Below are 14,377 nucleotides of genomic sequence, written 5' to 3' on the forward strand. Positions count from 1 at the left end.
GGAAATTATTCAGCCCAATGTGATGCGTGATCTTCACCAGTGTGAGAAAATTACAGCTATTGTGAGCACTCACTCAATAGCACTTGGCAAACACAGCCATGATTCACGGGCCCCACACAATACGCGGGATGAGTTGGCACACGCCTTCTGTGGCGCACAGCCGAGTGGGGGGCCAGCGCCGTGTTTTTGTAAACACGCAGGCTGTTTGCATAACTACGCCACTAGACATTTCACAAGCGTTTGCTAAAAGCGTCGTAAGTATATTATGATTGACACTTTTATGCAATTTAGGAAAGGAATTATAAAAGCCCTTTGTTACAATGGGGGTAACCATTCCATTATCCTATTTGCCTTCAGCCGGTAGTGGCGTGAGCAATAAAATTCAGGGCTGCCACCAGACCCGGACTGCTGCCCTATGGCCAGGCCAGGTCGAGTGGCAGCCCTGAATAAAGAGGTAATGGTGGCAGCCCTGAATAAAGAGGTAATGGTGGCAGCCCTGAATAAAGAGATAATGGTTGCAGCCAGTGACGGACTGGGAGTAAAAATGGGCCCAGGCATTTGTAAACACACCGGGCCCAAATTGCCATGCGATGTCATTGACCCATTTGGGCTGGGTCCAAAAAACAAATGGGCCGATGAGGAAGAATCTTCGGGGCTGCCGAATATGGGACTTAATGCCAACTGAGAGCTTAAATAATGCATTTTTTTTACTACATAATCGTGCATTTGCCTCTAAGTGAACCCCCTCCTTTCATCAATGGTGTAGATAACCACGCATTACAGGAGGTCCACTATTCGGGGGAGAACAAGGCCTTAGTACCTTAAAAGCCTAGGGCAGTGCTTTATTTTCACCTACGTGACTTTACCCAATAGAACCAAAGAGTATGGATCCTAGGGCAGTGGTCAGCAACCAAAATAACAAGAAGAGCCATTTTTTGTTCAAATTCTGTAAAAAACTTCAATATTTCAAGAGCCGCATTGCACGTGAATAACGTCACGAAGGGCTTCTTAACGAGCCACATGCAGCTCCGGAGCCACAGCTTGCTGATCCCTGGCCCAGGTAGAGGACTTGTGGGAGATGAACAGGACCTAGTATTGGAGAACATAGCGAAACTAAATATAACATTGTGAAAACTAGAATGCTTTAGATGATCACATGACATGTACCTAAGCAGAAGATGAAAGGAGACTATTTATGAGAATATCCCACCGGACTTCCCTCGATGCTTCGCTATGGCTGGGCACACAACGCTTTCAAGGGATTTTTCAGAGATTCAAAATCGTTCCCACAAAGTGTGACCGAATATTTAAAATACATTGGGTGTCTGCAGGCTGTTGTAAATTGATGGTTTTTGTTGTTGTAACTTTCTGATTGTTGTAACTTTTTGACTCTGTGCAAAAGAGCTTCATAGCTCGTCGGATTTCTCCAGGATAAATAAAGATTCTGATTCTGTTCCCAAGAAAACAAACCCGAACACCCCCCCTCCCGCCCCCAGTGGGAGGGAGAGTGGGGAGTGAGAATGCACTTTACAGGTATCCCTCGGTTTACGACCGTACGGTTCACGAAAGTTCGCGTTCACGCAACTGACAAATTATGTACACTTTTAAATTAACGAAAGCGAATTTTCCACGTAAACGAAATGTCACACGGCACGTGCCGTGGAGTCTGCGGCATCCATCTGCGACAGCGTCACAGTATCACAACAATGCAACGTTAACGCCTCCACATCACCTTTCCAGTCATTCCAACACGCAAATATTTTGGTGAGTTCCCTGTAAAGGTTCATTATTTTTTAGTTTTACATTCATTATTATTCAGTCGTTTTAACATTTATGTTCTTTATTATTATTTTCGCATTGTGAAAAGTAATATAAAATAGGTGTACATTTTTAGGTTAGGAGTAGAATTGGAATGGCTGTCCGAAACATCTCTCATTATTTATTGTATTAAGTTCCGATTAACGAAATTTTCGTTTTACTTGTCTTTTTTTGAAGAACGCATCCCGTTTCGTAAATCGAGGGATACCTCTGTACTGTTTATGAAATCACCGAGTCACCTTGGATCCCCAGCTACCTGTAGGGGAATTATACTTTAAGAGTGCACGTGGCCTCTTCTCCTCTATGACCATGTGCGTATTCTTTCCATGAACCACAACAACAACAACAAAAAACACTAATTATGAAAAACCACTGAGATTTCCTATGTAGAGAGAATGGAAATACACCATTAAAGCGAGATCATAAACGACAATTTTGACGATGATTTACACCCCATATGCACGACGCTTAAGTTTTTAATATTTTCTGTATTGAATGTTGAATTTGCGGCGCCAAGGCAAGCATTGTAATGTCTCGGGAAAATGGAATGGCATGGACATTGCGGAGCCACCAACTTTTGCAATGCAACCATTATCGAGCGAGTTGTTATTCTTCGTTTTCACGTCAACAGAGCCTAAGGCATAAAGTGAATTAATGCAGCAGCCGAACCCGTGCGGTACAGAGCATAGTCACCTCCCCGCGTTGTTACGTTGCTTGAGTTTACATGTTTGGCAATAATGATTACGACACGATCAGAGACCATTCGGATTTATGGTTGCCTAGTGGTAGCTACAACTATGGTTTGAAACAATTGGGAAGGATACTCTGACATAAAGTATGTTGCTGATTATTAATAACTATGAATAAAAAAATAGCTACGTGTATTACTTCTTGGCTACACGAACATAAAATACAAATACACAACACGTGTTTTTTTTCTGTATTGTGTCATCTTGATGTGGTCTTCACCACTGCAAGGTGCAATCAATCACGTTTAAAAATAAAACATTAAATACATTGGTAAAATGTGAATGGATTGTACAACTCAATCACTGTATATCAGATGAAACATGAAAAGAATATCGAAAAATAAAGAAACCCAAGAATCACAATCGATAATTTGCACCTCCGACGCTCTATGTGGATGATGCGGGGTTGTGGCATTGAAGCATTTGGCAGCTTGACTCACTGAAGCTGCGCGCTGGGGTCCCTGGAAAGGGAGTTTGCCGTGGCCCAGCAGAAGCACATTCACGGGTTATATCCGGGAGGTTGCCCCGGTTAATACTGTTGGCGTATTTACCATAAAATACATTCTGTCTGCTTAGTGGTGGATCCAAGTGAGAGGCAATAGGGGTGGTCACCCACTCCCCTCGCCACTGCGACCCCGAAAATTCGTAATGTATTGATATTTACCAGAGGTATTTTATGGGGTTTTTTTGTTCTACATATTAATGTAGGGGTCCTATTTATAAAGCTTGACATTTCAGGATCTCACCCGGGAAGCTTATAGATCCACCTCGGCATCTTCTTCACAGTGGACGTTAAAGACTTCACTCCTGAGAGATAATTCACGGAAGTATAGGCCGCTGTGTGTTGGAATGATGACCAAAATGTTCTAAAACGACTTGCAAAGTTACTTAATTGAGAAACGCATCCCTGCCATCACCCCTGCAGCTAAAACGTAGCAGGACCCTCCTTAAAACGAACCTTGAGACTCAATGCGGCTTTCCTGAGTAAAACAGTGTCATGCTAAAAAAAGGTGAGCTTCCAAACGATTCGTAATAACAGTGTCTGGGGAAGTGACTCCTGTGCTGATTACCATAAGTGTCACGAGGGAGGGAGAATGTGAAGGTAATATAGGGCGGTGTGTTATAACACGGGGACTTGTGAGAGAGAAGCAGAGATACATTATATTGCCAGGGTGAGTTTACGAAGGACTACATTGACCACATTTGATTGTAGTGAAGTCAACGTGAGTTCCTGTGACAGGCGCACTTTTTGTGTTACTATACGAGTCAGAGCTACGTACACTTTCACAAAAAATTGGAGAATATGCTTCTGACCTGTGAACATAGGTGCATGCCAAGAACACTCTGCATTTCACTACAGGATAGGTTTAAGAAATTGTAAGTGTGGAATCTGGCCGAGAGTTATTGGAGTCAAATAAGGAAATGGAGGTTGTGAAGTGTGAAGTATGTGTGGGTGATGGTGGAGGACAGGTTGACTCAGCCTCAAATTAGTACCTGGTGCGGGGTGTAAACATCGTCACTCGGGAGACAAAGGCGGTCGGACGTGGTACTGGCCACCCACCCCCCGTGTGTCGTGCTGGCCTTCATAGGTGCTGCTCGCTAACAGCACTTTCCCCAACAGTCTGTTCAAGACATAACGGGGGATCTTTGTCTTTGGAGGGCTGGTTTCCCAGTCGGGCAATGAAGGGAAGTCCAGCAGAACAGTAACCAAGCTAAGCAAAATGGTGAAGAGACTGTGAAACAGACCGTATGTGCCTTTTATCAATGTAACCAACGGCAGGAAGCCATGGGGATATGTGGTTGCATCAACGGCACTGCCAGTGGTGCCCTCTTGACCTTTAATATGGATTATGCGTGTATCTGTTGAACTTCTTTTGCACCGTACGTATCCAAACGTGCTAATCGGAGGTGCGGAGGAAGGACAACAAACTAAACACTAAAAGCAATTCTAAAGAAATTAGTTTTCCTAATCTAGGAAGGAAAAGCGTTCCAGACGGCCGCAGAAGGACATGTGAAAGAGCACAATGTGGTGACCATCTTTGTTCAATAGTTAACCAAAAGCCGCTGCTGCAAGGATGACCGGAGTTCATGTGGTGGTTTATGCTCCTTGACGAGACCAGCAAGGTATTGTGGTTCATTTGTGACGAGCACTTTGTAATGAGCACGACCTCATAATGTATTCGTTCGGCAACCGGAAGCCAATGCAGCCCAGCAAGCACTGGACGGACATGGTCAGATGTCATAAAGAAACAGGTGACTGGGTGGCTCGTGAAGTGAATGCCCATTTCCGAGCACCAAGCCAGCACTGCTGAGGTCCTTAACGTCCACACAAATAAAGTGCATTAGGTCTTCATTGCATTCAGTGTCCAATAAACATGGTTTGCCAAGCCATGGTGCTTCTCTGGCTATGAAAATATGAGTTTCGTTTTTGTTACATGATATGATTCCAATAACAACCGGAATGTAATTACAGATTATGGCCTGGGAATGTATAAGTTCTAAATGAATTGTCACCAAAAAAAATAGAGCAAAAAAAAGGACACGTGGGAAACAGCGAAATGTGCATGCCTGGGGAAAGTATGAAAGTTACTCCAGATAAAAAAAATACGAAATAGAGAGGGAACACGTACAGGAATGAGTGCTTTAAAAAAAAACGAATATCACGAAAAAAGCAGCCTGTGAATGCACCTGAAGACGTTATTAATCAGTGCATATTAGCCACTAAAACAATAATCAGAAACGTGCACTCTGATAAAGAAAGCTAAAGCTGAACGTTGTGGCAAGCGTGTGGCAGTTGCATGCTTGGAATGACAATAAGATACAGAAAAAAACACTTGGATCAGGGAACAAACACAAATGAGTGGCATTACATTGACCGTTAAAGGAAGTGGGCTTGAATAGTATGTAGCCAACCGTGCTAATCGGAGGTGCAGGGGGAAGGACAACAAACTAAACACAAAGTAGTTCTAAATAGATTAGACTTCGATTTAGATTTAAAAGTGCATACATAGCTCCAGTGGAATGATGGACGATTGACGCGGCTGGTTTATGGAATGGCAGCCAAAGATGAAAATGCTCCAAAGATACCACCGTTCAGATGGAGCGATGAGATCAGCTTGTGTGTAGCAGTGAGACTGGTTTTTGCCTTCGCCATGGTGGCTAGGAGATGTTATCTCCCTCGCCTGGTATGCAGGAGGTCGTGGGTTCGATCCCGACCCTGAGGCCTGTATGATTCGAGTTTGCCTGTCTCTCTGTCTCTCTCCCCGTGGTCACGTTCATTTTTCTTCGGGTCCTTAGGTTTTTCCCTCCACATTGAGAAACAATACGTTTAGAGTATTTGACTGCTAGCATTTGTGGCCAGGTCGCTTCTGAAGCTATATAGCTTCGTGGGCCTTACCTGGTTAAAAAAAAAGAGTTTTGAGTAATGGATGGTGATTGCATGTGTAAGGGATATCAGGCGGTAAGGATTTACACATGTGAAGACTTTCATATGCCAGTGAATGTGCCCACTGTTTCCGGACAAGCATCTCGCGAGACCACGGCAACCCTGTGCTTTACAAATACACAGTTCAGCAGTGTATGTGTGTATCCTGAAGACTTGATCATTGTGAAATCTGATTTTGGTACAAGGCCGTGTACAGTATTTTGCCACTGAAGAGATGTCTGCTGGTAGAATTAAGGCACGTGTCACAGTAAATAATTTGTGCATTGAATTAATAAACAAGTTTGTGTCGAGTAAAGTTTATTGTAAACAGAACAGAACAAATGTGGATAGACAAACACTGCGCTGTGAAATATAAACAGTCAGACAGCAATATGTATGCACGTTGAACTTCTTTCGCACCGTACGTAGCTAACCGTGCTAATCAGTAGGTGGCTTTTTCTCTTCAGAAATTTACGCAAATGGATAATAAAGGGAATGACTGCAAAACAAACTCTATAATTCATAGAGGTGTGGTCTAAATGATTGAACAGTATACAGGGGATAGAGCATGCCAATGTAAGTAGAGTACTGTGAATGCATTATATTTTATTATAACTGCAGTGTGTGTCAAGTCATACTCAGCAACGCTCAACTCGAGTTATATTCAATAGGCAACGCGCTTTTCAATGGGAGTGTGTTTACAAATGGGTTGCACCATTAAGTTTACTGACTTGAATGTACGTACTTTATACAGCATTTAAACGTACATACCGACTAAAATGAGCACTTTCTACGACACTTTACGTGAGTTTACGAATGAGAAAAACACGGAATAACCTCGTTGTGTTCGAACTTCAGAGCACACAATAATATAAATAACAATGATTAGGAAACACAACAAGAAACAAGCTCAAGTGTTTCCATTGTGCCACGTTCATTGTCTCGGGTCTAAGCGACAGCACCGTAGGGTGCGGTGGGTTGGTGGGGAGTTCAATGAAGCCGTCTTACGTCTCAGGTGTGTGTGTGGGGGGCGACTCTGCGGCTCGGTTAGGAGTCGCTCCACGGGCAACCGTTTTACAGCCATGCCGCCCAAACAAACATGCAAAGGGGGCCATCTCCAGGTAACCACCATGGCCAGTGATTGCACCGCGGGGGCTCCGTTGCGAATCACCGTTGCACAACACAACACACACGGTGGTGGTGGGGACGGAGCACAGAAAGACCGTGGGGGGTGGGTGGGTAGGTGGATCGGCGGGCTAAACGGTAATGCCAACTCGTCACTCATCCTGCGCTTCGCAATTTAAAGTGATGTCACCACCGGCTGTGTTTTTTTTTCTGAATAAACCGGCCAGGATTTCCTTTGCTTGGCCGCAGTTGCGAATTGGCGAGTGGCGATGATGGAGCGGAGGAAGAAGCGACCCACTTCTTGTGACTTGTTGAAGATTCTTATTTTCACTCTCATTGGTTTTGCCAAAGGTAGGCTTGCTACTGGTGTTGAGCGTTCAATGTTTTGTGTACGTCATCTTAAGTACGGTTTCATATTTTAACTGGTGAAGTCTGTTGTTAAGAAAATGGAACAGCAACATACTCTACTTACAGAATATATTCCAGTGCAGTGCCTGTTACAATGTGCTGTACTGTGCTGGTGTTGAGGATACTGTTATTTTTACATCATATTCTAATTATACATGCATGCAATATAGCAACAACAACCGACATTCGCCACTAACTGATGGTGACGTAACACATGATTTGTTGAAATTATAATTGTCAATTGGCTAAATGTATACGAACTCTAGTATTGGATTACAGAATGGTAATAATAAGAATTAGAGTGCACATATGGAGGCTTTAGCTACGTGATTTGTAAAACATTCTAAGTAGTGGAATGTCTATGACAATACGATGATAGCGGTTTCATTTCTACGTCATCATCAACAAAGACAAACACTGCCAAAATGGTAAAATTGTAAAATGTCCAAACGCAATATCGTAAATATATACTCACTTGTGGAAACCCATCAGAAAAGTCTCCAAATTTATCCAAATCTTTCCATACTGTTGGGAGCGGTAATCACATTGGCCGGCTGCTGTCATCATGATGATAGAACACGTGCCAGTGTGCTTGGGGCCGGAGTTGCAAAGCTTGGCCACGTGACTGGATGGGGCAATATTCAAGATAGATTTTTCCCGTCTGGCGGAAATGTGGGTTTCTGTCGATCGCATGCACAACGGCCGTCGATGTTTTGAAAGTGTCCTGAGGGATACTTTTAATCTGCCTTTCTTGATGTTCACAACCACAATGTTCATTACCACAATGTACGGTCATTAATGCTGTTATTTTATTTATGTTTTAAAATGTCAGTCGTTTGGCTCAGTTGTAGGTTGATCGGCTCGCAATCGGAAAGTTGCGAGTTCAAATCTTGTTTGGCGCCTTGACTCAGCCCATCATCTCTCTGGGGTTGATCAAATTTGTCCCGTTTTGTGGGGATGTCCACAATGGTTTTCCTATGGATTGACTCACGCCTGCCATTGGAATGAGGAATTTTCACCACTGGCTCAGGGTAGAAAACAGTACACTGCCTCAATTTTAAGACAGTGGTTGATTTAGTTTCTTCTGAACTAGACCCAGCAAGAGACAAAATGTAGTAAAATTAATTAACGGGGTAACGTAAAATGTAAAACGACAGTATGCAGCAGTGAGCCAGAACCAATGTGATTCGTTGACATCAACAACATTTTAAGAGACGGCACTGTCAGTCTAAGTGTTGCCCGTCCTGCCACTGCTGTAACAATGTCATGTGTAATGATTAATCGTGTTCATTGGAGTCTTCTCTTCTGAATGTCTGCTAATGCTCTCTTTTCCTGTACACGCACACAGAGGGAGACGGCATACTTACCTTTGGGTCGAATTTGCCAAAGATTGTTACTCTGCAAGAGAATTCCGCACCGATGGCCACTGTATATACTTTCACAGTTATATCAACAAACGCACTCTCGAGTGCGGGTCCTATCTTCTTCAACCCTAATCCCGCCAGCCATCCGTTTGTAATATCTCCCAGTGGCTCAACGACCCCCGCACCCGTTTCCTACACATACAGGGTAAGACATTCTAATTGTTTTTAATCGTCTGCCAGTTTGTACATTTTGTCTTTAAGGATGCGAGCATTATAAAAAAACGATTTAGAGAAAATGCGTGTTGTGCACACTTCAGACTATATTTACACATCAGAAATGTTTGTTGTGCGATACTGCATTGTCAGAGGTACACAGCCAAAGCGCAAATAACAGAAACTCCACACATTTGTCAATAACGCTGCCCTAGAAGGAAAATAATATGGAAATAAGTGACGTTTTGAACAAACAAAGGAGCAATTGTATTAATGCAGCGGTTGCATGCATATTGCCGATAACCACATCACCCTAAATCAGCGACTGTCAGATTGCAGTCCCCGGACCACCCGCGGCCAGCGGCGCTACTCCAGGTGGCCCGCGGGGCTGTGATGCAAATGTAGGAAATGTTGACAACTTAGATAATTTTGTTTCGAACAGCAGTTGATATTTTAATTGTGATATTTAACATTTAAAAAGAAGTAAGGTAAACTACCCTGACTAAACTATCCGAACCCCCTTGAAAAAAGTATAACTGCGTTTAAAAGATAATTATTATGTTCATGTTGTATGAGTGGTATTTAAGAGAGATAAGTGAATGCGTTTTGTCACCAGGGGTGCGGGCTGGCTGGGTGGTCCGCGGAAATGTTTGTATCGGCTGAGTGGTCCGTGGGGCACACGAGTTTGAGAAACACTGCCCAAAATGTATCTGGTCTCATTGAATATTGGAAGCTGCGCGGGGTTTAGCATGGTCAGTGCGAGGATGGGTAACTAACAGAGTATGTGGCTGTGAGGCGCCTAGGAGATGGCACTAAGCATCACCTCTTGAAATGTTTGGGGGGTGGCTCTGGGTTATTTAGTTTCCTCCAACGTACCAAAAAAACATTAATGGAATTTGTCAAACTTTCCAAAGAGGGACCCTCCTAAATAAAGAGTCTTGATACCAAGTGAGTCTTTTACAGGTAAATAAAGCACATTACCCCAAGTTTTACCTTCGATGCCCACGATACTGCTAATAAACACTGACCACTTAGCTGTAGAAATTAATATTCAGAGTGAGTGAAATTCTAATTATAAAATTATTTTCTCTGTGTTTGGGTGAGTGCAGGTGGCCGTGTCGTCCAACAGCCCTGTGCTGGACTATGAGAGTCAAAGCTTTTACACACTGCCCATTTACGTGAGCGACATCAATGGAATTTCTGTGATGGACATTCTCACCGTCAACATTACGGACGTAAATGAGGCCCCAGAGTTTCTGGATTCTCTTGGTTTGCAAAGTAAGTCATGGCATCCGCACTCGCCACAGTGTAATACAAACACAGGAGTGCATTTCTGTGGCGGACATTTGAACGTATTGCACTTGACTGAAATGAGGACGGTGGAATCAAAAGATTTCGACTCATGTCACACGTTCAAATGGGAAAGCAGCTGCTGAATATAAGTGCAACTTCTGATGGAGAGTCTGCAGCTCACTCAAGGGCAAGAGCAACATCGTCAGACTGCTTGATGAGGACCCCGGTGTGTTGTTATGCTGCACCGGTGTACCGTCAATACATCCATTTACTTAATTTAAAAAATACAATAATAATGTTCTTTATCAATAGAAATCCTTTCAACACTTTTCAAGAGGCTCCCGTTTGAAACGTTACCCAATTGCTCACGGCGCATTAGTCAAGCAACCCCATTGGCAGGCTCGACAATCCCAGCGACCTAAGCTCTAGGATAAAAACCCTTTTACCACATGTACCCATTATCACAGCAAGGGAATTTTTTTTTAATTGCGTAAATGTATTTTTTCTTGTAAAAAAATTGTGCAAGGCAAGTACGTTTCGTTTAAAAAATCGGTAAACAACAAACGTGCTTTAATAATCGCCAAACCTTCTTTCTTAAATCGGCGGCCTTGGAGTACCAATATAAATCCCATGCATAACAAGAATGGCACTCAAACATGCATGAAATCGAACTAAGATTGATGGGTTCGTAGCACCACAATGCTGCCTCCCTCGCCCACCTCCACCGCCCTGTGGCACATAGAGAGTCTACAAGGGCTACGTGGGGGATCATGCAGGCATACTCTTTGGATCTTTCGGTAAAGTCACATAGCTATAAAATAAAATAAATCACGACGTTTCGGGCGCAACACAAGCATCCATCATTAGGTGGGAAAGCATGGTCTGCTGCTGAGGCAGACTGTTTTAAAAGGTTTGAAATGGGTGTAACCCAAGGGTCATAAAGAAGTGGCCGGGGTTAGTGATGTTAATGTGAGAAATTAGCATGTAACTGTAAGATAGGAGAGCGGCCTCCTAGACGAGGGCACGGAAGTGGCTATGTTAATGTGAGGGATTAGCATGTTAATGTGAGAAATCAGCATGTAACTGTAGAAAGTGCAACCCAATGGGTGTAATCCGAAGGGCCTGTGAGTATGAGAGTGTAATCCAAAAGACATGTGAGCATGCTAGTGCAATACAAAGGCATGAGAGTGCAATGCAACTGACATGTGAGCATAAGAGATCTAAGAGAGAGGCATAGAAAGAGAGACAGAGAGTCGAAATAACAGCTATGCAGGTTGGATGGAAACATCACAGTCAGTTAAGACTTCACCTGGTTAATAGCGTCCTTCCAATGATTGCTCAGTTTGTACCCATCCTCTCGGTTGAAGTTGTGTCTGTGTTTATATATCTGGATGGCTTCATGAACAAATCTCTGAAGGTAGCCGGTAGGTTTGCAGAGTACCTCGTGTGAGCCCACAGCGTTAAAACAATGATCAGCAATGGCAGAGGTATTAGTCCTACCGTGTTTCAGATCCGCCTTGTGTTCACGGATGCGGCCCAACACGTCGTTTCGTTTCCCCAATGTAACTGCTGCCGCCATCCAGATATATAAACACAGACACAACTTCAACTGAGAGGATGGGTACAAAATGAGCAATCATCGGAAGGACGTTATTAACCAGGTGAAGTCTTAACTGACTGTGATGTTTCCATCAAACCTGCATATGTCAGCTGTTATTTCAACTCTCTGTGTGTGTCTCTCTCTCTCTCTCTATGCCTCTCTCTTAGATCTCTCATGCTCACATGTCTTTTGGATTGCACTGTCATACTCACAGGCCCTTTGGATTACACCCATTGGGTTGCACACCCTCGTAGAGGAGGCCGCTCTTCTTCTCCTTCTTTTCTACAGTTACATGCTGATTTCTCACATTAACATTATGCTAATCTCTCACGTGAAACATAGCCACTTCCATGCCCTCTAAATTCTCACATTAACATCATGCTAATCCCTCACATTAACATAGCCACTCCCGTGCCCTCATTTATGAGGCCCCTCTCCTATCTTACAGTTACATGCTAATTTCTCATGTTAACATCACTAGCCCTGGCCAATTATTTATAACCCTTGAGCTACACCCATTTCAAACCTTTTAAAACAGTCTGCCTCAGCAGCAGACCATGCTTTCCCACCTGATGATGGACGCTTGTGTTGCGCCAGAAACGTCGTGATTTGTTTTATTTTATACCTACATGACTTTACCGAAAGAACCAAAGAGTATGGATTCCTGCAGTCACGCTTCAAATCAAGATCGTGCAGGAACATTGGTTAGTGGGGTTTGACAAAGGGCCGTCCTTGTTATGAAATATTGAAATGTATTTGGTGTTGGCCAGGGATTGGCAAACTTGCTGCTCCAGAACCGCATTTTACTTTTTTAAGGAGTGCTTCGTGACGTTATTTATTAAGAGCCACTGTCTCGTATTCACCACGTGCATTGCAGCTCTTGCAATATTGAGATATTCTTTCGTATGAAATTTGAAAAAATGCTCTTCTTGTAATCTTGGTTACCAAACCCCAGGTGTACGCTCTGTTATGGCTAATCAGAGTATGATCTTGCAGAAAACTCACGTTTGTTTCCAATGTTTGTGTTTCAACACCTCCTGTCTAGCACTGACATTATACGTTCCTGAAAACTCTAACATTTACGTGTTGTACCAAGTGCTGGTGTGGGATCCAGACAGTGACGTATGCACGGTAAGAGCTACCACTACGCCATGTCACCGTCCCAGTGGGGTGGTGGCTTCCACCTATAATACAGATGTTCTGTATAATAATTTTCAAAGTCACTTTGTTGTTGATCGTTTTTAAAATGTGTTTTTTCTGTGTGTGTGTGTGTGTGTTGTTCGCTTTCAGTTTGTTTGTTCACCCAACACAGATTTTGATATTACTTCTCTTGGAGAACTTACGACGAAGAGACCATTTGACTATGAAACTGACTTCACAAAGTAAATTATATGTTCCTCATCTCTTCAGTCACTGTTATACTTATAAACATATCAAGTTAATAACTTATTGCAACACATCCACATTTAGCCTGTTGTTTGGCATTGCCACTTTCCTATGGGGACAAACATCATTGTATACTGTTCCTTGCAGTTGTAATGTACTTTGAGATACCTTTTCAAAATGGAAGGCAACTTACAAAACAAGTATTAATTACGATATCATCATAGTGACAATTATACTGCAATACTCTATATAGATCTTATCACTTAACTGTATGTTGAACTTCTTTCGCACCGTACGTAGCCATCCGTGCTAATATGAGATGCCAGGAAGGACAACTGAACCATGCTGCTTGTAATTATTTAATTTCACCTCACTTTCAAGACAATCAGTATTTTAATAACGGCGTTTTTTGTCCGCTTCACTCAACAGCTGAATCACTGCCTTATTATGATTACTCCAGACAAGTGAAATGTGTTTTCTTTACATGATCCAATAACCATAACTTTAAGTTCACTGACTAATCAAATTGGAGGAAATAGTGGCCTGTTGTAACATGCTGTCATGTTAAGTAACTTCTACACACACAAAAAATAACCCAAGTTGTCTTGGCACCATTCTGTTCTGTTTGAGTAGCCGTGGACACTGCCGGCCCTCGGTCGCGGGCACTGCAATTTACGCGCGTTGATAGTTTGAACGCCGTCCAGCGGCATTGGCACCTAAATATTCATATATTAAGCGGCAACCGTAGCCAAGGAATTGCACACGGGGACCTTGTTTTACAAGAAATGGATATGGGTTTCATACCTGGCTCAAGAAGCAATGATTTTTTTCAGTAAATCACGTAATTACAGGAATTACCCCATCACACACCTTAATGTGTCCGAATGTGCGCGCAGAATGCCCGAAGGAGCACACTGAGCGTTAACCAATCGTAAAAGTCATTTAACATTTCCAGCCCAACTCAGGCCCCATATCTTCGGCAAAAACAAACCCCGTT

At 43.0% G+C, this 14,377-nt stretch overlaps 1 protein-coding gene across 1 annotated transcript in view; it reads left to right on the forward strand.

Annotated features, from left to right (window-relative positions):
• The first annotated feature begins 5,998 nt into the window (after window positions 1-5,998).
• LOC116942255 (cadherin-related family member 3-like) overlaps window positions 5,999-14,377 on the forward strand; it is a 36,251-nt gene continuing 27,872 nt past the window's right edge. The window contains exons 1-5 of the mRNA XM_076067111.1: window positions 5,999-7,467; window positions 8,873-9,093; window positions 10,211-10,379; window positions 13,040-13,125; window positions 13,285-13,376. Of these exons, the coding sequence (XP_075923226.1) occupies window positions 7,386-7,467; window positions 8,873-9,093; window positions 10,211-10,379; window positions 13,040-13,125; window positions 13,285-13,376 (650 nt within the window). The 5' untranslated portion in view covers window positions 5,999-7,385. The remainder of the gene's footprint in view (window positions 7,468-8,872; window positions 9,094-10,210; window positions 10,380-13,039; window positions 13,126-13,284; window positions 13,377-14,377) is intronic.

Source organism: Petromyzon marinus, chromosome 14 (assembly GCF_048934315.1).
Source record: "Petromyzon marinus isolate PM22_M1 ecotype Great Lakes invasive population chromosome 14, UKy_Petmar_22M1.pri1.0, whole genome shotgun sequence".
Lineage (NCBI taxonomy): Eukaryota > Metazoa > Chordata > Hyperoartia > Petromyzontiformes > Petromyzontidae > Petromyzon > Petromyzon marinus.